We start from the raw sequence: 22325 nt of genomic DNA, 5'->3' as shown, positions 1-22325 counted from the left end.
CACCAGGCTTTTCGTTGAGGCAGTGGTTGCCCATTTTTAACTGGCCTCCCGTCCAGTGACATCAGATCCAAACAACCACCTGGGATCCAATTGATTCTTGTAGAGGTCTGCTAAGGCATCAGTCATGTGTTATGCTACTTGCTGTTTGTAGATATATTTGTTGATTTGTTTAATACTGTGAATTTTATGATGGAACCCACCTTGAGCCTCCTTGCGGGATGGGCAGGATGCAAACTGAATTAGACAGACAGACAGATATTCAACCCTAATGGAAGTGGATGGAGACTACACAAATGCTGAACATGCCTTTCAGAGCCTTGTGCAGGAGAAGTTCTAAGCAAGTGCCTATGACTACTTCAGTCTTCCTTGTCATGAATTTCTCTGGAGCAGGGGGCAAACAGGAGAAATCTCCCTGGTGCTCATACCGTTGCTCACTCCAGAGCTCCCTTTGATTCAGATCATTGATAACTTCCTGTCTGCATGGTATATGTGGGGGTAGAGGCCCAGGGTTGCCCTCAAACATGCAGTGTGCATTTTTAAAGTAGAGATCCATTTATTTCATTGATACCCCACCTTTCTCTCCTGTGGGGACCCAGAGTGGCTTATATTGTTGTCTTCTCCTCCACTTTATCCTCAGAACAACCCTGTCTTGGAGGTTAGACTGAGAGAGAGAGAGGGACTGTCCCATGGTCACTCAGCAAGCTTCCATGGCAGTGGGTACTGAAACCTGATACTGTTCTGACATTCCATTGAGAGGCTGCATCAGTATTTCTGAAGTCAGTGTTACTCAGCTCATTCGGAGACTCTTGGATTACAATTAGTATTACTACAAGAACAGCATATGCTGGATCAGATCAAGGGTCTCTTTCTCTCTCTCCCCCCCCCCTTCAGTGGTGGCCAGCCAGATGTTCCTGGAAAGCTCACAAGCAGAGAAGGGTGGAAACACAAATCCCCTTTTGCTTCTACCAACATCTGGTAGTCATAGGAACACTGGTTTCACCCCTGAAGAGAGAGTGAGAGAGGGTTGTACTGTTAAAGCAAAACACAAAGTACCTTTACGGTGGATATCCTCCCAAAGATGCACATTTTTCTTCTTGCCTCAATGCATCAAACTGTTCCAAGCATGAAAAGTTATTCATCACAGGCAAGAATTTATGGTGATCTCTGGTAAGCTACAACACAGAGTAATTGCTGACAACTTGAAAGGTCATTTGTGAATTATCTGTCAGGGCTAACAGCTACAGGGAGACTTACCCTTCCATGAATTTGTCTGATCCTTTAAAAAAAAGCCATATAAGTTAGAGGCCACCCCTCCATCTTGTGGCAGTGGATTCCACATGCTAATTATGCATGCTGTGTGGCATTTTTGGCAGCAGTGCCATGTTTTGAGTCCATTAGGGAGGTAAGGCGCTTGTACCCAGCAGGATGGATCTTTGTTCAAAGTGCTGGATTTGGAGAGGGGAGCCCAAAACTGATGGGGCACATAACCAGTCAGGTTGTCCTAACTAGGCAGAAAATTCATATACTGTTACTATGCCCACTTTACTTGATTTCGGAGCAGACACAGGCAAAGGTAGAGGGCATTGACTGGGCTAGGAGAGACCAGGGGATGCGGGGTTATGCACTTGGAGGTGGTGAGGGATTGGTTCTTAGGCAACGAATGGATCCCCAAAGCTTTGCTGAATCACGTGGGCTCATTTCCCCTTCTGACATGTTCCTGCTGCTGCCTAGCAACCCAGCTGCTGTCTGCATCAAGCCAGGAGACAGGCTGTGGCTGGGCCCAATCTGCGAGCCCAGGCTGAAGTGCGGGGGGAAGGGGGGGAAGGAGAGGGCATTTTTGTGATTTGGGTCCTGGGAATCCTTCATATGTGTCCAGCTCCTATATCCATGTTATACTGGCGGCTGGCTGAGGCAATCTAGTGTCCAGGTGAAGGAAGCAAGGGACAGCATAGCAGCCATTTTCATGAGGCTGGATAAGGATTTTCTTGTGTGCTGTCTTTGTGCCTGGAGGACTGAGGGCATAACTTGCCCCTCACCTGTTGGCACAGCCAAGCAAATAAGGCTTATGAATATGTTGCCTGATCCGTCCTTTTCTCCTTGCATACCATCTCCTGACCCTGGAGCTTACAGCTCTTGCCAATATATGGGACCTGAAATTTCCAAGATGTAGTCAGGGGTGTGCACTGATATGGTCCCTTGGTACAGAACCAAAGAGATAATTCCAGGCCACTTGCAGCCACGAATGCCTAAGTCAGGGAGGTGATAGCAATAATTGCTTGTGTGTTCTCCTATCCAAAGGCAAGGAAGAGAGTGAGAGTTCAGCTGTGTGTCCAGCCTGGATGTGCAGGGGCAAAGACAACAAGGCCCTGCCCTGTATTTCAAGGCCTGCTAGCCCCAGTGCCTTGCTGACAGATGCTTTCTGGGCCTGGTAACTGGGTGATTGGTGAACTGTGTTCCCTCTAAGCTGAGTTAGTGTGAGCTAGCTCACAGATTTTTAGCCTCCAGTTCAGACATTTTTGTCTTGGCTCAGGAAGGATGACCCCAAAGCACACTAATTTATGCAGTAGCTCACACATTTAATTCCAGTAGCTCACAACTTTAATGCCACTAGCTCACAAAGTAGAATTTTTGCTCACAAGACTCTGCAGCTTGAGGGAACATTGTTGGTGAACTGTAGTTTTGTGTTGGTTTATTACAGAGCAACTAGCAGTGGGGAGCAGGAGGCGAAGGTATCTTGAGTTCTGAGCAGGAAACAGTGTCTGTGAGAATTTGATTAGGGGAGGGACTGTGGCTCAGTGGTAGAGCCTCTGCTTGGGAAGCAGAAGGTCCCAGGTTCAATCCCCGGCATCTCCAAAAAAGGGTCCAGGCAAATAGGTGTGAAAAACCTCAGCTTGAGACCCTGGAGAGCCACTGCCAGTCTGAGAAGACAATACTGACTTTGATGGACCAAGGGTCTGATTCAGTATAAGGCAGCTTCATATGTTCATATGTTCATATGATTACCTCTTAGCAGCCATTATTCTTGCCCATGACTAGATTTACTGTTAAGCAAAGTATTCTGCATAAGAGGCTGCAGTGAAATGGGGGCTGCAGCTATGGGCTTAATTATCTTGACATTTTCCCAGTGTAGTGCAGGAGCTCAGTGAAAAAAAATACTTCTCTTCCACCTACCAGCTGCACATTGCTGGTGGAAGTATGTTGCACAGGGGGACTTGCAAATTGCCTAGGAGATGCTGTTTCATCCTGCTCAGGTGGAGCAGATATGTCCAGCTGAGGTTAACCCACAGAGAGTTTGAGAAGAGCTACTGCCTGAAATTTCCAGTAGAAGCAAGAAATGCAAGCAAGTCAAAACCAGCTAAGGAGAGCAGATTTTCTTCACTCCATTTAGTCTGTTCCCACTGAATCGGCTGTCTACGCACAGTACGTGGGCCTCTGCATTGATGCATAGCAGCCTTTAGGTTATTGAACCTTTTTGAACTGGTTCAAGATTGTCGCCAAGAACTTGGATAAGCTAGTCTAGTGCAGTAGTAAAGCCTCCAGTTCAAATCTTGACGCAGACTTACACACTTTCACACACACAATAATGCACTTTCAACCCATTTTCAATGCACTTTGCAACTGGGTTTTACTGTATAAAATGGCAAAACTCACTTGCAAATGGTTGCCAAAGTAAATTGAAACTGTAGGCAAATTTCTATGTTTCAGACTTTCATCTGCAGTAAGGGGATGATAAACCTGCTTTTTAGGGTTGTTGTAAGGATTACAGTACAATAATCATAGAATTATAAAATTGGAAGGAACCTCTAGGGTCATCTAGTCCAACCCCCTGCACAATGCAGGAAACTCACAAACACCTCCCCCTAAATTCACAGGATCTTCATTGCTGTCAGATGGCCATCTAGCCTTGTATGTGAAGCACTTCAAATGTTTAAAAGGGTAAGCATTCAGGGCTGTTGCTATCTTCAGCCAAATGTTGCTTTCATTTTAGTTGGAGTAAACAAGTTGACTTCTCCTAAGGGAAGTATCCACAATGCCATGGAAAGAGACTGAAAATAATGCTCTTATTGATGGCATCTGTGTAGCTCACAGAGCAAAACATTTTAAGAAAAGTGTGTCAGAGGATTCTTCTAAGCCTGATGGCATTTTCACCATTAATGTGTAATTCTGTGCAGATTTACTTGTGAGTAGACCCCCACTGTCCTCAGTGGGCCTCCTTCTGAGCTGTGTGAGGCAGTGCTGTATACCAAAACACATTCGCATGAAGCTGCTTTATACTGACTAGTGGTCTATCTGGATTACTGTTGTCTACCGTGGCTGGAAGCAGCTCTCCAGGGATTCAGGCAGAGGTTTTTCACTTCACCTGATCCTTTTAATAAAAGATGCCAGAGACTGAACCTGGGACCTTCTTCATGCAAAGCAGATATATTACCACTGATGCACAGCCCCCTCCCCAAGTGCCTCCCAGATGATTTGCAAACTTCTGTGTGCTTACAACTTCAACCTGCAATACAGAGCAGGTTGTTCACTATTCTGTGGCCCCACTTGATAATAACGCTTGCTGTTATATAGGTAGAATGCAATTGTTCATTGTGCTGCCTGTCTGTTAGATTATCTTGCTGTTCATGCCACCAAATCACAGCAATTGCTTTGAGATAGTGGCTGTTACTGCCTGGATGGGTTGTATTCGGCCATGGTTTAATACAGGATCCTCCCCGTATGGCATACAACAAGATGGGGTAGGAAGGGCAATATGGGCATGGATAGGACAAGGTAAAGTAGAAAGGAGGGGGCTGCATTTATCTGAAGCTGACTTTCCTTAATAATGAAGCATGGCTTGTGGGTCAGGAAGATGGGGGGGAGGGTTCTCCTGAATATTTTTGGCACAGGGCCTCCAAGCCCTTTAATTCCATCGCTATCTCTTTCTCTCTCACTTCTCTTTCCCCTCCTGCTCTTCATGAGGAGCAGAGAGCTTGCAGCTGCAGAGTTATAATTAAACTTGTACAGATGAAAGCCTTGGCCTAACACCTCCCCCCATGTATCTCTGTGGCACCCTTCCATAGCCAGTCTTCACTTCCTTAGCTGGGAAAGGAGCCCCCCACCAAAAGTCCTTGACAACCCTCCCTGAAGAAGGGGGATTAAAAACAGAGCAGTGTGAGCTTAGGCTTTATGGGGGAGGCGGGGGGAGCCACTGAAAATCAAATGGGAAGTCCATTTTTAGGATGCCGCAATTGTGGCTCACTGCTGCCTTTCATGGCATACAGAGGTCATGGGGTGGGCAATCCACCCAGTTCATCTGTCTCTGTTTTCTGGTTTGGAGGGGAGGCACCTTTTTGTGAGCAGATCCCCATCCCAGGAACTTTCTCTGACAGATTTTGGGCTTCTAGTGGCACAGCCTTGCCTGTCTGAGGCTGAATAGGCTTCTGGCACCTGCCTAAAGCTGCAGAACTATGAGTTCAAGATGCTTATTGTGACTTCCTTTCCATTCATGCTTCTGTGGTTGATTCACCAAGGCTGAAATGTGAATGAAATTCTCCTTTCAGCTCCGGGTGCATGCATCTTTGCTTTGTGTATCTGCATGCCATTTTTGTGACTCTATTAGTTCTTACATTACAAGGAGGATATTGCATGTTCTGCTGCAGGCAGCTTCTGGTTCTGAGCATTCACATCATCATGGCTTAGTTCCATGTTAGAGGGAAGCTCTGAAAATGCAGAAGCGGGGGAGCAACCTTCTATCCCTAGAACGCAGTAGCAAAAAGTTTTCCTTTTGTAAGCAAGAGAAAGCCTGAAATGGTTTCTAGGGCTGTGGTTCCTTTAAAAATCAGCAGCGAGGCTGACTGCTGCAATTCCAGTACATCAGCTGATTGGCTGGGAAGTGAGTAGGCAGGGAGGAGGGGGGGAGCAGCCATTCAGAAATCTGCGGCATTGGTTTCCCTGTTTAAAGGGGACTGAGCAGGGGTCGGGGTGAAGGAACAGCCTGATTCTCTCATTGCTTCTCCTCCCCTCCCCTTCGATTCACTCTTGGCTTGGCTGCTCCCCCAGAAGCCTTGCTGACATCGCTGCTTGGGTCTTGCCATTCTGAAGTCCTAAAAGCAGAGTACGGATGGGGATGGGGGATTCGAGATCTGTGGGGCTGCTCTGAGATTTTCAAAGCTGAGAGGCCAAGATCCAGCTGGCAATAGGAAGGGTTGGTGAAGGCAGCTGCAGCCTGAAGGCGCACACCTTTTTCTGGAGCCTGGCCAGAGATGTTTTTTTGGTATAAAGGAACCAGGATGCACTTACAACAATGAATCTGTTGGCCATTGGCTGACAAAGGCTGTGCTGCTTTTGGTATGTGCTAGCAACAGTATAGGAAGAAGGTGGTGATAGCATGGAGATACTTTTGCTTTCCCCGCTAGCTATAACCAGAGTCAGGAGGCTTCCAGATTTTCAGGCTGGCTCCTTAACATATAATGTTTATTTCCTGAAAAGGAAGACAGAACCTTTCTCTCTCTGTTTGCACTCCTTCCCCCCCCCACCCTGTGACAATGGCCACATGCCCTATGGATGGGCACAGAAAGGGTATGAAAGGGCCCTTCTTTGGGGGATCTGATGTGGAGTGAAGTTCCTCCTTTCTCTTGCTCTGTGTTGCAGTCCTTCCACCCTTCGTGGCCCCCTTTTTCCCAGCATCCCCACTGATTGCAATGTTCAGTAGTGCTGTGATGTCCATGTTGAGGAGGACCTGCAGTCTGAAGCGGCTGAATATTTTGAGCATCTAATGGGCTGGGGAGAAGCAGGCTGGTTCATTCAAAGTGGTATGATCTGGCACATGATGCAGCTGCCTTGCCAAAGCTAAGTGGGTCTGGTCTCTTCCCTCAACTTCTATTCCCCTGCTTTGGCATAGAGGACCTCTTTATGCAGTGTTGTTTTGATTTTTCCATTTTGTTACCACATCTATCTAAGAGCATTTGGGGTACAGGAGGAATTGACAGAAAGGCCTTTAGAGAAGGCCTGGCTGGTATTCTGAGAAAGGAGGTGTCCTTTTACATGGCACTTGCTGCAGTTCATAATCTTTCCACCACCACCGCTTTTCTGAAATAAAGAACACAAATGATTCAATCAAGGCATAAACGGGCTTTTCTGGCTAATGCCTCATAACCCAGCAGGAGTTAAAAGTATGGTTCACACATTACACAAAGGTGGGGGAAAGTGGAGGCATGAGTGAATCATACTTCCTCTATGCAAAGTGGGGGCTGCAGGTCTCCATCTTGGGGGATCCACAAAATCAAGGATCTGCTTATGTACCTTGATATAAATATAACTTGTCAGCCCGGCTTCTGACATTACAGTGGAACTATGTAGAACAGAAGGGAGATGCTTTGCTGGTTTAGCTGCTCTTCCTGCTTCCATGGAATGTATGAACTGGGTCTTGGGCTCTTAATATCATGCTGAATTATCCCTTCAGGAACCCTGTTTTATAGCTAGTGAAAAAAAAATCTTCAACCTGTTCATGTGGATAGGCTTCCTTATTAATCTAAAGCAAATATATAAAGTTGGCATTGTTCTCCAAATGAGAAAGACAGAACAGGCAACTGGTTGCACTAGACCCTAAACGTTTGAATCTGGGAGTTAGGGCTTTCTAAAATACTAGACCCTGTGCAGGATTGGTATCTTAAAAGGCTTGTGTTGTGGTTACAGAGACTTGAAGTATTTCTTCCAGCCCTGCCTCTTCTTGTCTTGATAGTCTGATTTTAATTGTTGAACTTGTTGTTGATGATGCATACAATAGTGTGAAAGCTGGAAAAGCCCATCTTTGTGTGTGACTAAAATGAGTACCCAGCTTGCTGGGGGGAAAGTGTAGATGACTGGGGAAGGCAATGGCAAACCACCCTGTAAAAAGTCTGCTGTGAAAACGTTGTGAAAGCAATGTCACCCCAGAGTTGGAAATGACTGGTGCTTGCACAGGGCAGCATGTGAACAAGATAGGCTGGAGTGTATGTGTATGCAAAAATATCTGTACTAAGCATAGAAATGCCTCTCCCTGATTGCGAGCAGGCAGAACTTGACCTTTGGGGGCTCAGCTGACAATTTCATTGACTCTGCATACTCACACAACAAGCTTGGACCAGATCAGAGTTCCGTCTACTCCAGCATCCTTTTTCAGAGGGGCCAACAAGCCTCTTGATAAGCCCTACATGCCAGGGCCCCACACATACACATGAAGTTGCCTTCTCCTGACTTGGACTGTGGGTCTGTCAAGGTCATTCTGACTGTTGTGTCTCTTCAGGGCCTCAGGCTGAGGTCTTCTGCTTCCTCATCCTTTTATCTGCTGGAGATGCTGAGAACTGAACCTGGAACCTTCTGAATGCAAAGCAGATATTTTACCATTGAGCCATCTTCACCCGCACCCCCGGCATCTGTAATAAACAAATAAGCAACCAAGGGTTTAGGGCTACCACAAAAGCTTCGGGTAATTGTGTGCTCTAGGACAGGATTAGAAATGAGGGTGCTTTAGGATATTGATAACCTTGCTGGATCAGACCAAAATGTCTCTGTCTCACTTGTCATCCTGTTTCAAACAGTAGCCAGCCAGATGCCTCCAGGAATCCTATAAGCATGACACCAGCTGCCCAATGTTTGCTTTCCAGTGACTGGTATTCAGAGATATATTACTTCTGAACATGGTGGCTCCATTTAGTTATTGTGACTAATGGCTGTTGATAGACTTCCTTATCCTCCACAAAGTTGTCTCCTGCCCTTTCAAAGCCATTTAAGCTATGAGCTTTAAAACCTAAATATTTGGAATGGGAATTAAACACCACCACCATGGCAGGTACCCTGGTACATGTAATCACTTCCCTTCCCTCATTTTAAAGTCAGGGTCCTGTTCTGTTAATTTTTTAGAGTCTCTAGGCCATTTGAGTGGTGGTATGCTAAGGCAAAGCTTACCTACCCTGTAACATGTAAAGTTGTAATAAAGAAGAGGAGCATTTGAACATGTGCAGAATTTTTGTCACCATTAAGTAATCAGAATCTGTCCATGATCATCTGGGGCTGCGGTGCTGGACTTCAGAGTGTGTAGCTGTTGAGGCAGCCTTCAGACTAGATAATTCTATCCATTTACCCACCCTCCCTCCAGGTAGCTCAGGGCAGTGTATTTGTGTTCTCTCTCCCTCATTTCATGTAAGGCTGAAGGAGGTTAAGTGGCCCAGAGTCACCCAGAAAGTTGCACAGCTGAATGGGGATTTGAACTCAGATCTTTGAGAGCCTAGTCCAGCACTAACTAGTACACCACATTGCCTCTCTCTCTAGCTTGCTTGCTGTACCATACTGTTTAGAACATACCCCACTGTCAGACAGTCCTGGGTTTTTAAAAGCACCCGCGGCTGAATTGCCTTGCCTTGACATAATGAAGATGTGGGATGGATGGACTTTTTTCTCTTGAGGAACTTGTGCCCCCAATACCACAGTTACACCTGAACATTTCCCAGTTTTGCATGTAATAATGAGTTGTTTCAGAGCCTGTTTCAGAGCCTGCCTCCTTAGCCATTCCCTGTCATTTGGAGAGGGTAGAAGCAAATGGAGCAGGCTCGGCCTTTCATACATCCCCGTTGCCCTCTGTAAGCTCATGCATGGGAGCAGAACTTAGTCATTAACCCCAGCTAATTCAGCAAGAATGTGGGTGGGACTGGTCACTCTCAAGCTTTTCTGTGTCTGTCCTGTGTGCACCTTCCATGGTGTGTTTGTATGAATAGGGGTGTGCTCTGAGTGTGCGTGTGCGGTGGGTATCACACTGCCTCTGTGCCTTTAAGGGCCTTCTTAACATTCTCAGTGCTGCTGCTCTGTGCTCTGATTGGCTGAGGGATGGAGAACAGGGAGGCTGGAGAGAGATGCTCTCGTCTTCTCTCTTTCCCGACTAGGGACCAAAAGCAGCAGCATCCTCTTCCTCTGGCCCTCTAGGTACAAGAAGCTTCCTTTGCCTCCCCCGCATACGCCTGCACACCAGGGAAGGGATTTGCCTTGCCGGCAAATCCATGCAGCAGCCCACAGGAGGGGGGAGGCTGCTTCTTCAGTGAGCCCCCTCCTCTTCCCTCCCTCCGCCGTGGCTACAGCTTGGCAGGGACCGAGGGGCAGGGCGATGCAGCGCGATGCGGTAACGTTTTGCCTTTGGAGATAATAGGGCTCTCGCTTGCAGTTGCCCGCACAGGGGACGGGGGTTGTCCCCCCCCCCCCCGCATTGTTTCTGGGCTGTGCGTAGGCTCTGAACACCAAGATGCACAAGCATCACCACTGCTGCCGATGCCCGGAATGCTATGAGGTGACACGCATGGCGGCCCTGCGGCGGATGGAGCCCCCCACCTATGGCGAATGGCAACATGAGCAGTATGGCTACGGGGGATACGGTTCGCAGACGCTGCCTTCCCAGGGGGGTGCCACCCCCACTGCCAGGAACAAGGGCAAGCTGATCCCCACATCTCGTGACAACGTCCCTCCTGCCCCCCCTAAACAGAGCCAAGGCAAGACTGGCACCCCCAAGATGAACGGGAACAGCCCAGGCTGGTGGCCTGAGTGCACCTGCTCGAACCGTGACTGGTATGAACAGGTGGGTGCTGCTTGTGAGGATGTGTGGGGCCACCATGCCTTGAGGGGAGGGAGGGAGGGAGACGGGAGGAAGAAGCATGCTTGGCAGAAAAGCGCTCCAGGCACGATCGGTGTCATGTTGGACAGAAGTGGCAGATGCCTCTGAGCCTTGGCTCACCAGGGCTCCTGGGCCAGTCACAAATGCTTTTATTCCAGTTTCGTTGGATCGGTGTACCTGGGCTTAATTATCTTTTGCCTTGGCAGTCAGTTGTTAGAAATGTCTGCAGGGGCCAGACGTGGTCTCTGTACCTTCTTAGTGAGGTGCCAAGCATGGCTTCCCCGCGGCAGCTGCTGAAGAGGCAAGGTACTCCAGCCCTCTCCTTACCCCTGTTCCTTGAGTTATTATATAATCCCACTGAGTTTTCTGCCCCCTTTTCTGGTACTGCCTTCCATCTTCATGGTGGGCCTGGAAGCCCTCCCTTGCCAGTCTGTCGGCTAAAACAGAGAAGACGCTCCTCCAATGAACCCCTCTCAGCCAGCTGAGAAAATGGATGGAGCCTGCATTCAAGGCAATAAAATGGAGGCTGGGTCCATCCACCTTGCCTGAGCCTGCCACGTTCCCGGCTGCCACCTCCCACTTGAGGCTGGCTTTGTGCCTCTCATCACTAGCCTAGGAGCATCACAAGAGGCAAGCAGATGGGCCAGGCAGATGCACCCCGACCCTCTCTGGCAGTGCCAGCCAGGTGTTGAGTGCTTTCCATCCAAGATCGGAGCTCAGTCCTCCTCCTCAGCTATGTGGTTCCTGAATTTCTCTGTCAGTTTAGAAGCCTGGCATTTCATTTCCACCCTACCCCCATCCCTATGTCCCTTTTTTGCAGCCTTGGGCAGCCAGAGGTGCCAGGAGGGCCACACGGGGCTGCTTGATTCTAGGCCCCTCCCCCCACCATTGCTGTCAGTCGGATGTCAGGATGTCCAAACATCCCTCTCAAGATGGCAGTAACAAGATTGGGGGGGGAGGGGGAGAAGAGAACAGCTCCTCTTGGTTTTGCTGTCCAGTAGAGCAGTGCTGGTCTGATAAGGCAGCCCTGGAAGAAGGAGGAAAAGAGGAGAGCAATGGCTAGAGAGAGAGGGAGAGACAGAGAGCCGTCATTGTCTCTTTGCAGGGCTGCAATTGCATCCGAGCGGGGTGAAGGGGGCTTTTGTGGTTTTAGAGGGAAGAGGCTGAGCTGTGTCCCAGAAGCACGGGTAGGGCCAGCAGTGCCTGCTTAGGGGGCTCGTGTGTGTGTGTGAGTGAGAGAGAAGCGAGGTTCTGCATGCAGAATCTGACATGTGAGTGTGTGTGTGAGCATGTGCTGGATCAAGGCAGGCAAAATTGCTCACTGGAGTGTAGGCAGAGCAGGCACACAGCAAGAGTGCGAGCAAGAAGGCTTTCCAGCCGGCATTGCCTTGGACAAGGAAGGAGCCAGGGCCAGGGAGCCCTCTCCTTCGCATGAAGCTGACAGGCAGTGGGGAACAGAGCCTGGGGGCAGTTGCTGACATTACCTGTAATTGTTTGTCAAGCGTCAGAAGGGCAAGAAGGGGGGTGATACCCCTCAAGCAAAGGGGGTAGGTGGAGTTTTGCCCCTTGCTGCCCCCTTTCTCCACTGGCATGCAAAAGGTGCTCCTTGGTGGAGGGACATTTCCAGGCTGTGATCTGATTGCCCTTGCATGCTGTGAGCTTTGACACAGAGCTAGAGCCCCCACAGGTTCTCTTGTGCACAGCACAGTGCATGTGCCGGGCCCCTTGCCCCACTGCTTATGCTGCCTCCTCAGTTTTCCTCCTCACTCATGCCTGGTTATCCTTCTCTCCCGCCTCACTGCCTTCTTGGCTTTCCTTTCTCATGGCGTGCTGTGATGTGGAGCTGAGACATTTGAGCAAACAGTTGAAACAATCAGAGGCGGAAGGTTCTGAAAAAGCAAGGTAGCTGCTAGAGGTCTTTATTGCCCTGAGCCTCTATTATGCTCTGGATGTTAACATGGCTTCTTCAAGGGTGGGGGGGGGGGCAGTCAACGAGGCAGAGAGAAGCTCCTTCCTGTTCTAGAGCAGTGCTTTTCAGATTGGAAGAACTTATCTCTGTAGAATTCTGCAACAAGGTTTCAAACCAGGTTACCTGGAAGGAATTATTAGAAATTAATACTAGTGGAAGGGGGAAGCTTGTCCCAGGCTCTGGTCCTTCAAGGAGCAGCTCTCATGGTAGCTTCAGGCCTTATTGGGTCTGGGATGCTGTTGCTAGGGAACGCTCAAGATTCCATTCCCCAGCCATCACCAAGCCAACCTGGGGGGTGTGGAGGCGGTTGGCAGGGAGGACTGACTGTTTCAGAAGGAAGGGGCAAAGGGATGGGTGTGTGCAGGTGCATGCAGCCCTGACCTGAACCCTGGGGCTGGTCCCACATTCCAGCCCTGAATGTGGCTGTTGGAATGGTACACCCCCATTGACATCTGCTAATGTTGTCCAAGTTAGTGGTCAGAGGGATAGCCACAAAAGGAGCAAGCTGTGTTGTTTGAAAGGCAATCCATCCAGTTTGGCCCATGACGATTTTGAGAGCTTGAGTTGCAAATGTGTGCTTGGAAAACCACCCTATAGTGGGCTCAGACTAGCAGGGGTATATACATTTTCCTCTCATTCTTAGTCTCTCCAGCAGTCTTTTATTCTCTCTTGAATCCCACATGGTAACAGGAGATGAGGCCCCAGAATCTACACTACAGGGAAGCTGCAATCTGGTGTAAGTAGTTAGGTTAGGACCAAGAAGACCCCTTTTTATCATAATCTCCTTGACAGGGTTGTTGTGAAGATAAAATGGAAAAGGTGATAATCATGTATGCCACCATGAACTGCTTGGAAGACGGGCAGGGAAAAATGCACTAGGGTTTGTTTGTTTTAAAGGATCTCATATTATAGTGCCTTTCAAAGAAGATGGAGATGGGGCAGGATATGTGCTGCGGTCATGTTGAAATTCTTGCATGATGTTCTTGGCCTCCATGCCCTTGTTTGTTTGGCCCTCCAAGGTAACTGCTTGGTTGCTGTATGAAACATTGTGAACCACTGGTCTGATCCAGCAGGATTGTCTTATGTCTTACATTAAAACCATGGGAATTTTAAAATGGAATTGGACAGCTGGTAGCCAGTTGGCAAATCTTTTAAAAGGGTGGGGAAGGAAGCATGCTGTAACACTGAATTGAGGACGTGGTGAGGGCTCAAAAAAGCTAGTTCCTGCATTGTGATAGTTGTGTGTAAATCTATGACGTTTGCTGTTGAAGCGGGGAGCACCTTGTCACTGGTTTGCCTGGTGCTCCAAGTATCAAAGGTCCTGAGAGACAGGGTGTGTGAGAGAGCAAAGAGGAACCCCGGGACTTGAGGCAGAGGAGGCCTAGTGGGGTATCTTAGGACTTCTGACAGTGACTGGCCTCTGAGGTGCCTTGAGGCAAAAGGAGTGGGTGGCAACGGAAGGAATGTGACATCAGAGACTGGGGCGGGAGGAGAAGGGGATGAGCAGAAAGGGGGATTTCTGGGATGAAGCCAAGAGCAAATGGGGAGGGGAGTGGGTGGGCAGTGAGTGGCTGGCTGATGACCTGGAGCTGGGGTGGGCTGGTGATGGTGGGCTTGCTGCTTGTGGAAGGTTACTGTGGGGATGAGAGGGAACCGTGTGCGATAGCATGGGGACAGAGAAGCTGGAGGTGGGGAGGTTGGCAGGGTGAGGTTGCTATGGCTACTTGCTGTTCTATTCAGGGGAGAAATTGAGTTTCATCCTGGCACTGGAAGGTGGAGGCGGAGGAGGTAGCTCTCAGCATAGGGAGGGGAGAGGGGGTGGTGGAGTGGAGAAAGCAGCAGTGTCTGGAGGTGGCGGTACTGGGGGTGAGTGGGTTGTGATTCCTGGCTGGCATGTGTGAAAGCCGGGTCTTGATTCTGGGGAATGTCTCCCTCCTTGGGCGTGGGATGGCAACTCTGCAGCAGACAAGATGACAAGCCAAAGGGCAATATGATGGACTATCCAGCTCTCTTTGAGATGCTCCGGCTTCTCATGTGCCGAGCGGGTGTCTGCCACGTTGAGGTTGCTCAGTACTGACAGTGAGAGAATGGAACTCCCTGACAGTTTCCTACCAGTGGCTTTTCTTTAGCTCTTTCAGTGGGACAACAACAAAGGCCTGAAGCCACCTCTCTTTTCAGGCCCTTTGGCACCCCCAACCATATCCCCCTGCTCCATATCCTTCTTTTCTGCTTGATCTGAAGGAGATACATTGGGTGGGCCTGTTATCCTCTTACCCTTTTCCTTAGGCTGGGGGTAGCATATCAACTAAGGACCCTTGCTGAATATCAGGACCTATGTCTCTCCCACCACATAGACAGGCTGTTTCCAGTTCTGTAAATCAGAAACAGACCTGGGTTGAACATTTTTCCTCACATAAGAATTTTTGTTCTCTTCTTCCCCCCTTCCCTGTGCTGTCCAAATTCTCTCAGGGTATTGACTGGGCTAGATAATCCCCTATAACCTGCCTGTCCCCCCTCCCCCACACTCTCACCTTACATGGTGCTCTCTAGGCTATCCCCAGTGCTGCTGCCATAGAGCCAAAAGCATATGTACATACAGTACAAGTTGGCTCCACTTCACCACTTCATAGCTTGCCGTCATTCCCTGTGCTTCACTTGGCTGAGAGACATAGAGAGGCTTCTTCTGTGCCATCTTTTAACCCCTTCAGATTGCAGCTATTTGTCCCAATGCTCAGTCTGACTGAAAATTGTTCATGGAGAAACATCACCAGATCATCAGCCAGTGTTTGGTACCTTTTAAAATTAATAATTGTGTAGTACTTTCAATGTGCTTGGTAACATTATTTTGAAGTAGAACAAAGTTTAAGACCAACCCTGAACTCTAACTTTGTTCTGTTGCTTCAGACCAACATGGCTACCCCCCTGAATTATTTTTGAAAAGGCATTTACCCTCATAAATTTTCTGAGAAAGAAAAGGTAGATAATCCAGTTTTTAACAGAGAGAGATCTGAAGCAGGGGACTAAGCAAGGGAGGCACAGGGTGTGAGCCCAGTCCCACAGGTTCATATCCAGACCTTGGCTTGCTGGCCTTCACAGGCTTTTGAGATCTCTCCCAACACACTATATGAATAAGTTGGCTAGGGTATCTCAGCTGAACTGCTCTTACCTTCTCACATAAGAACATAAAAGACATGCTGGATCAGACTAATGACCCATCTAGTCCATCCTGTCTTACACAGCGGCCAACCAGTTCCTCTGGAGTGCTGACAACAGGGCATAGAGGCTGAGGCCTTCCCCTGATGGTGCCTCCTGGCTGTGGGATTCAGAGGCTTAGTCCCTGTGAATGCGGAGATTCCCCTCAGTCACCACAGCTAGTAGATATTGATAGACTTATCCTCCATGAATCTAATTTCCTTTTAAAGCTCTTTATTCCTGTGGCCATCACTACATCCTCTGGCAGTGAATTCCGCATTTTAATCACTCTGTGTAAAGTAGTATTTATTTTGTCTGTTGTGATCCTACTGCCCTTCAGCTTCATTGGATACCTTCGAGTTCTAATATGTTGGCAGAGAGAAAATAATTTCTCCTCATGCATAATTTTATAAACTTCTGTCATGTCCACCCTTAGTCTTCTCTTTTTTAAATGGAAAAGTCCCAGACTCTTCAGCCTTTCCTCACAGGGAACTTACTCCAATCCCCCTAATCATCTTGGTTGCCGCCGTCTATACTTTTTTCCAGCTCTGCAATGTTCTTTAAGACATAAGGTGCCCAAAACTGTACATAGTATTCCAAAAAAGGCCACACAGACAATCTATATGGAGGCATTACAATACTGGCCGTTTAATTCTTAATATTTTTCCTGATAATCCCTAAAACAGAGTTTGTCTTTTTTACCACTGCAGCACACAGGGTTGACACTTTCATTGAGCTATCCACTGTTACACCAAGATCTTTTCCACTCTTGGTTTTAGTAAGTTCAGACCCCATTTGTCTGTACTTAAAGCTGAGGGTTTTTTGTCCTCATGTGCGTCACCTTGTATTTACCAACAGTGAACTTCATTTGCCACATTGTGGCTCACTCACCCAGTTTGTGGAGATCCTCTTGGAGCTCTTCACAGTCATCGTTGGTGTTTTCAGCATCCTGAATAATTTTGCGACATCTGCAAACTTGGACACTACACTACTCACCCCTTGTTCTACATCATTTAAAAGTAAATTAAACAGTACTGGCCCCAATACCTATCCTTGTGGAATCCCAGTGCTCCCTCCATTCTGAGAACTGTCCATTTATTCCTACTCTTTGCTTCCTATCATTTAAAGGCATCATTGAAAGTCTTCTCTGATTCGATTCTTGTTGCTCCAATAGTTGCATAGGGGTTCTATGGATCAGTTGGTAGGCCTTTGGGGTTGGGAGACAGGATATCAGAGCTGTGCTTAATCTTTCTTTCTGCATTCCTGCTGGCTGATAGTATGTCTAGGGGGAACCATTTTAAGTACCTATCATCATTATTATTCATTTACAATAAAAGTGTTGGTGTTTGATCAGGGGAAATCTCGTCACACCCACATATGACCTGATTGCAGCAAAAAACAAAACAAAAAACAACCATTTCTGCCAGTATCATTCCATAGCCTTCCAATGGGCTTTTTTTTGGCAAAAATAGTAATGGAAGAGGAATGTTCTAGGAAATCCTGGGAGAGCTGGTTATCCTGCCTAATTCTTCTGCACTGGATTCTCACTTTTCCTCAGGGGATCTCCTTTAGGGCAATGGTTATGGTATTAACCTTCAAAGCAACATGCAGCCTGGAACCAACATATCTGTGGGACTACCTCTCCCTCTATGTGGTGTGAAGAGCTCTGCTGGTAGTCCCTGGCCCAAAAGATGCCTACTTAGCTTCATACAGGGCCAGGGCATTTTCCATCCTGGCCCCAGCCTTGTGGAGCATGCTCCCACTTGAGATCAGGACCCTGTGAGATATAGTGCAGTTTCAGGGCCTGCAAGACAGAGCTGTTCTACCAGGCCTTTGGTGATGTGGTAGACCCCTGACTTTCTTTATTACTTTGTATTTCTATCCCTCCTTTCCTGAAAATGGGCTGAAAACCTTGGCTTCCCCTGACCACAGTGCCTGGGTGAACTAGGGTTGCCAATCCCCAGTTGGGGGAAGCCTAGAGTTCCACAGGACAAAGCAACTTATACAACAACACAAAAAACTGTGGAAAATAAATGAATCATGAAAATTACTTCAAAAATATAATTAATTAATTTTTAAACAGTACAACATCACATAGTATTGCATATTATCAAGAATTCATGAATACAAGGTATAAAGTGCAGAGAATAAATTTTCCAAAGTGCTTTCAGTTAATCATGTCCATTGCTGACTTACGCTTGAAGACTATTCACCCGACTCCGCAGGACAAATAAAGTGCCAGTGTCAACCGTGTTACAAATGCAGATAGTTCTTGTTTTTCAGAATTTTTTTTTATTTTAAGACGTTACTTTAGACTTTCATCCTTTAAAGAAGTTTGATATATAGTGAATAGTCATCAGCCTCTAACAGTAAAGCCTGTAATACTGTTTCAAGTGTCTTCATCTGAGAGACGTATTCCTCTTATCTGTAACCAACACAATGCATCATTCTAACATGTATTTCAACACTTCATACAATTTATCTGAATCATCCAGGGCATCACAACTCACCAGCACCCAGCATACCACATTCCTGTGACACTAGCCAAGGGGGAGGGAAATGTCTGCTGGGTACTCTATTACACCCTGTGGAGATTGATTCCCATAAGGTGTAATGGAGAACTGATCTGAAGGGGGGCTGTTTTTTGAGGTAGAAGCATCAAATTTTCAGCATCGCATCAGAACACCCCCCAAGTTTCAAAAAGATTGGAGCAGGGGTCCAATTCTATTGACCGCCAAAAGAAGGTGCCCCTATCCTTCATTATTTCTAATTGAGGGAAATCATTTAAAACGTATGTGGTCCCTTTAAATGTGATTGGCAGAACTCCCTGTGGAGTTCAGTTGCACTTGCTTCTGGCTCCACCCCCAAAGTCTTCTGGCTCCATCCCAAAGTCCCCAGATATTTCTTGAGTTGGACCTGGCAACCCTAGGATGAACTGCCCTCAAGAACCATCCTGGCATCTGCTAAATGGGCTCTCTTGTTAGTTTTTAATTACCCTGCACCATAGATAGTGTTGTACAGTATCACTTTTAAAAATTTGAATTTGTTATACATTGTGTTTATTTGTACAGTTACTTTGTTGAGACCCACCCTGAGCCCACTTGCTGGAAGGGCAGGATATAAATCCAATGATAAAATAAATAAATAAATGCTGGATGTGTGGAGAACTGGTGTGGTGGAGTTTTCTCATTTGTAGGTGGTCAGTTCCTTCATTGCTTTTGGTGGCCATGTTTTCCTAGCACTGTTACACTTGTCAGAACATGTGAATTCTGTTTAAAAGCCACAGCCTGGGGTCTAATCTGTGCTCCACAGAGCTGCATTGCATCCCTTGAAGCAATTTTTTTTAAGTCAGCAGTGCCACATGTAATGTTATGGTTGGAATGTTGGATTAAGAAAAGGGAGAGCCCTAGATTCAGATCTCCACTCTGACATAGAAGAAAGCTGGATGATTGTACCTACCTCACAGGGTGGTTGTTAGAATAAAATGGAGGAGGAAAGAATAATGCAATCCGCTTTCAGTTCCATTGGGGAGAAAAATGTGATATGAATAAATAAACATTTCTACTTGTGACCCATTATCACCTTTAGATCTTTCTGAAAAGCTTTTAGAACCTTATCATTAACAGAATACATTTAATTTCCTCTTCAACACAAATTTTATTCTGATTGGATTTCAGCTTTTTATTTTGTGAAATGTAAGTAGTCTGGCTGGGGGCTATAAAGCTTCTAGGCTTTATATAGATCCTTGATTGAACCAAATGTCCACTCTTATACAATTATGAATAAATATTTATATGATTTTATACTTTGTTTTAATATCAAAATTCCTATAATATTTCATAAATGGGCCACAAAAATCACAGTGTAAAGTGTCCCAGAAATTGATTGTACACTTGTCTTGAAAAATTCTTTTAAAGTCCCAACTTCATGTGTTGTGTATGTGGACCAAAGTGAAGACTGATATGGGTGTGCCTGCCCAGGCTTATCGGAGCCAGAAGGACTGAGCTTGGGGACTCGGGAACAATGGGCAGCAGGATCCAAATCCCTGCTGCCCTGCTCCAATCACGTGTCCCCTGCTGGTTTGAATGATTCAATAATGTGCTTGCGCGGGAACCCTGAGTTGCATATAGTTGACTCTGTGGGACCAGTTAGCCAGTTTTAGAGTGCAGCCCTATACTATGCTGTACCTAATAAAGAGCTATGATCACTACCACCTCACCTCTTCATTGCATTGAACCTACTATATTATACCATGCTTGAAAGGCAAAAAGTGCTTGTGCTGGTAATATTCAAATAGATGTTCTTCAGTGGGTAGAGAAACCCTCTATGCTTCATCCATGATTGCCCGTGATTCTCCTGTTGTGGTTTCTGTATAGATCCTAGCAGTTGTATGTCAGTAAGAACAGGAAACCATTGGTGCTTTTTTAAAAATTGTTCCAGTTTATCAAAGTTTTGGTGTAGTGGTTAAGAGTGGCAGACTCTAATCTGGAGAACTGGCTTTGATTCCCCACTCCTCCACATGTAGCCAGTTGGATGACTTTGGGTCAGTCACAGTTCTCTCACAGCTCTCTCAGCCCCACCTACCTCACAGGGTGTCTCTTTTGGGGAGAGGAAGAGAAGGAGATTGTAATGCACTCTGAGACTCCAAGTGAAGGATGGGCTATAAATCCAACTCCTCCTCCTTCCTCCTGCTGTTCTGTAAACTTCATGGGGTTTCTCCTGATTTTGTGTCTTTTTTTGCACATGATCAGCATTGAGCCCTTGAGGGGAGGGGGGGATGATGATGATGATAATAATAATAATCATCATCTCTACCTCATTAAGAAAATTTTGACTTTGATACAGACTATTGTCAAATTCCATGTTGGGAAGGACAGTGGCTCAGTGGTAGAGCATCTGCTTGGTAAGCAGAAGGTCCTAGGTTCAATCCCTGGCATCTCCAACTAAAAAGGGTCCAGGCAAATAGGCGTGAAAAACCTCAGCTTGAGACCCTGGAGAGCTGCTGCCAGTCTGAGTAAACAATACTGACTTTGATGGACTGAGGGTCTGATTCAGTATAAGGCAGCTTCATATGTTCATATGTCCAGTTATATTTTCCCACTTCGACATGATAATATTGATTGCTGTTTTCAAGCTAGCAACCCGTTCCTGTTCATATATATTCATTAAAAAATCCTGTTGATTTCAGAGGGGATCTTCAGCAATGTAAGTGTGCATCGGATAAGCCAACTGTTGCTGCTTTTTAGGTGCACTTTTGTTCCCCTACAGTTTTTGTATGGTTTTGAGAAGAGACTATCAGGATCACACCAAGAGGCCCAGCTGTCCAGCATTCTGTCTTTTGGCAGATATCTCTTGTATCTCTCACACAAAGCCTAAAGGTGATGGCTCTGCCCCCCTCCTCCCCTGCATTTTGTGATTCTGAGGTATGCTGCCCTGAATGTGGAAGCTAGTGTCTTTTGTATTGTGGCTAATAGCCACCAATATAGATATTTTGCTGATAGGTTCTGCCTTCTGCTGTTCTACCAGGGTCATCTTCAGCTAGGTTTGACACAGTTCCCTCTTCCTCACCTCTGTTGGGTTCTGTCTTATGACACAACTTCCTGGTGGCAAACATATTACAGTTTTTGTTAAGTACTGCCAAACTGGCACAGGAAGAAACATTGTGGGTCAAACAGATCCCATGTGCCGCTGGGGCTGCTATTGTGTGAAAGGAATCACAATGAGATCTAGCTAGGATGACCCCAGGCACATAATTTTGGCCTGGGAAGTGAGGTAACACCAGAAGGTCAGTCTGGTGCCACTGTTGAATAGAGTTACTGTCTTCCCACAGTGTCATTGAGACAGGCCACTAGGTCTTTCCTCTGTGCCACTGATTACTAGCCTTCAATCTCTCTCTCTCTGCCTTAAGCCCAAGATATTTGCCTACCTTTGTTTTTTTAGCTGCCAGCATCAAAACCTGAGGCACCAGCCTCATTATTCTTATCTTATTCTTGAGTTCTGGCACCCCCCCCCCAAAAAAAAATGTTTTTGACCCTTCCTCCAAGTAGCTCAGAGCAGCATGTACGGTCGCTGTTTAATTTGGTCCTCACATCATTTCTGTGAGGTAGGTTAGGCTGAGAGACAGTGACTGGCCTTGATCATCCAAGAAGTTTATGGCCAAGTGGGGATTTAAACTTGGGTGTCCATAGTTCTAATCCAGCACTTTAACCACTATCACTGGGAGAACATGAGGCTGCTGCCTTCAATCTGTTGCTCTGTCCCTTTCATTGCTCTGTTTTTGCCTTCCTGCTGACCCATGATCCCTGAACCTCTGGTCCAGATCTATGTCTTCCCCATCCCTAACAGCAAATTATCCTTGGAGCTCTTTTAGCAAGAGTCCTTGTAGAAGCTCCCTCTAGGGCCCACTTTCTTTGTGGCTCTACTGCAGACAATCTGTTCAGTAGCCTGGAAACCAGGCCCCAGTGGTGAGCTCCACAGGGTCCTGAGTGCAGCCCCGAGCTACACTTGTAGAGAATGAATGAGCAACAAGAATGGGAAGCAATGGCCTGG

The 22325-nt window shown here is 46.9% G+C and overlaps 1 protein-coding gene across 4 annotated transcripts in view; it reads left to right on the top strand.

Annotated features, from left to right (window-relative positions):
* DLG3 (discs large MAGUK scaffold protein 3) overlaps positions 1–22325 on the top strand; it is a 78080-nt gene that overhangs the window by 9347 nt on the left and 46408 nt on the right. Inside the window, exon 1 of one of the 4 annotated variants that reach the window (XM_060248993.1) lies at positions 9880–10579. The exons of 2 other annotated variants lie outside the window; for them this stretch is intronic. In XM_060248993.1, the coding sequence (XP_060104976.1) occupies positions 10250–10579 (330 nt within the window). In that variant the 5' untranslated portion in view covers positions 9880–10249. Of the gene's footprint in view, positions 1–9879; positions 10580–22325 lie in introns of those variants that run through there. One more of the 4 variants, XM_060248992.1, reaches the window with a different exon arrangement.

Source organism: Heteronotia binoei, chromosome 11 (genome assembly GCF_032191835.1).
Source record: "Heteronotia binoei isolate CCM8104 ecotype False Entrance Well chromosome 11, APGP_CSIRO_Hbin_v1, whole genome shotgun sequence".
Lineage (NCBI taxonomy): Eukaryota > Metazoa > Chordata > Lepidosauria > Squamata > Gekkonidae > Heteronotia > Heteronotia binoei.
Note: the sequence above shows the minus strand (reverse complement) of the source record. Positions and strands in the feature narration are given on the sequence as shown.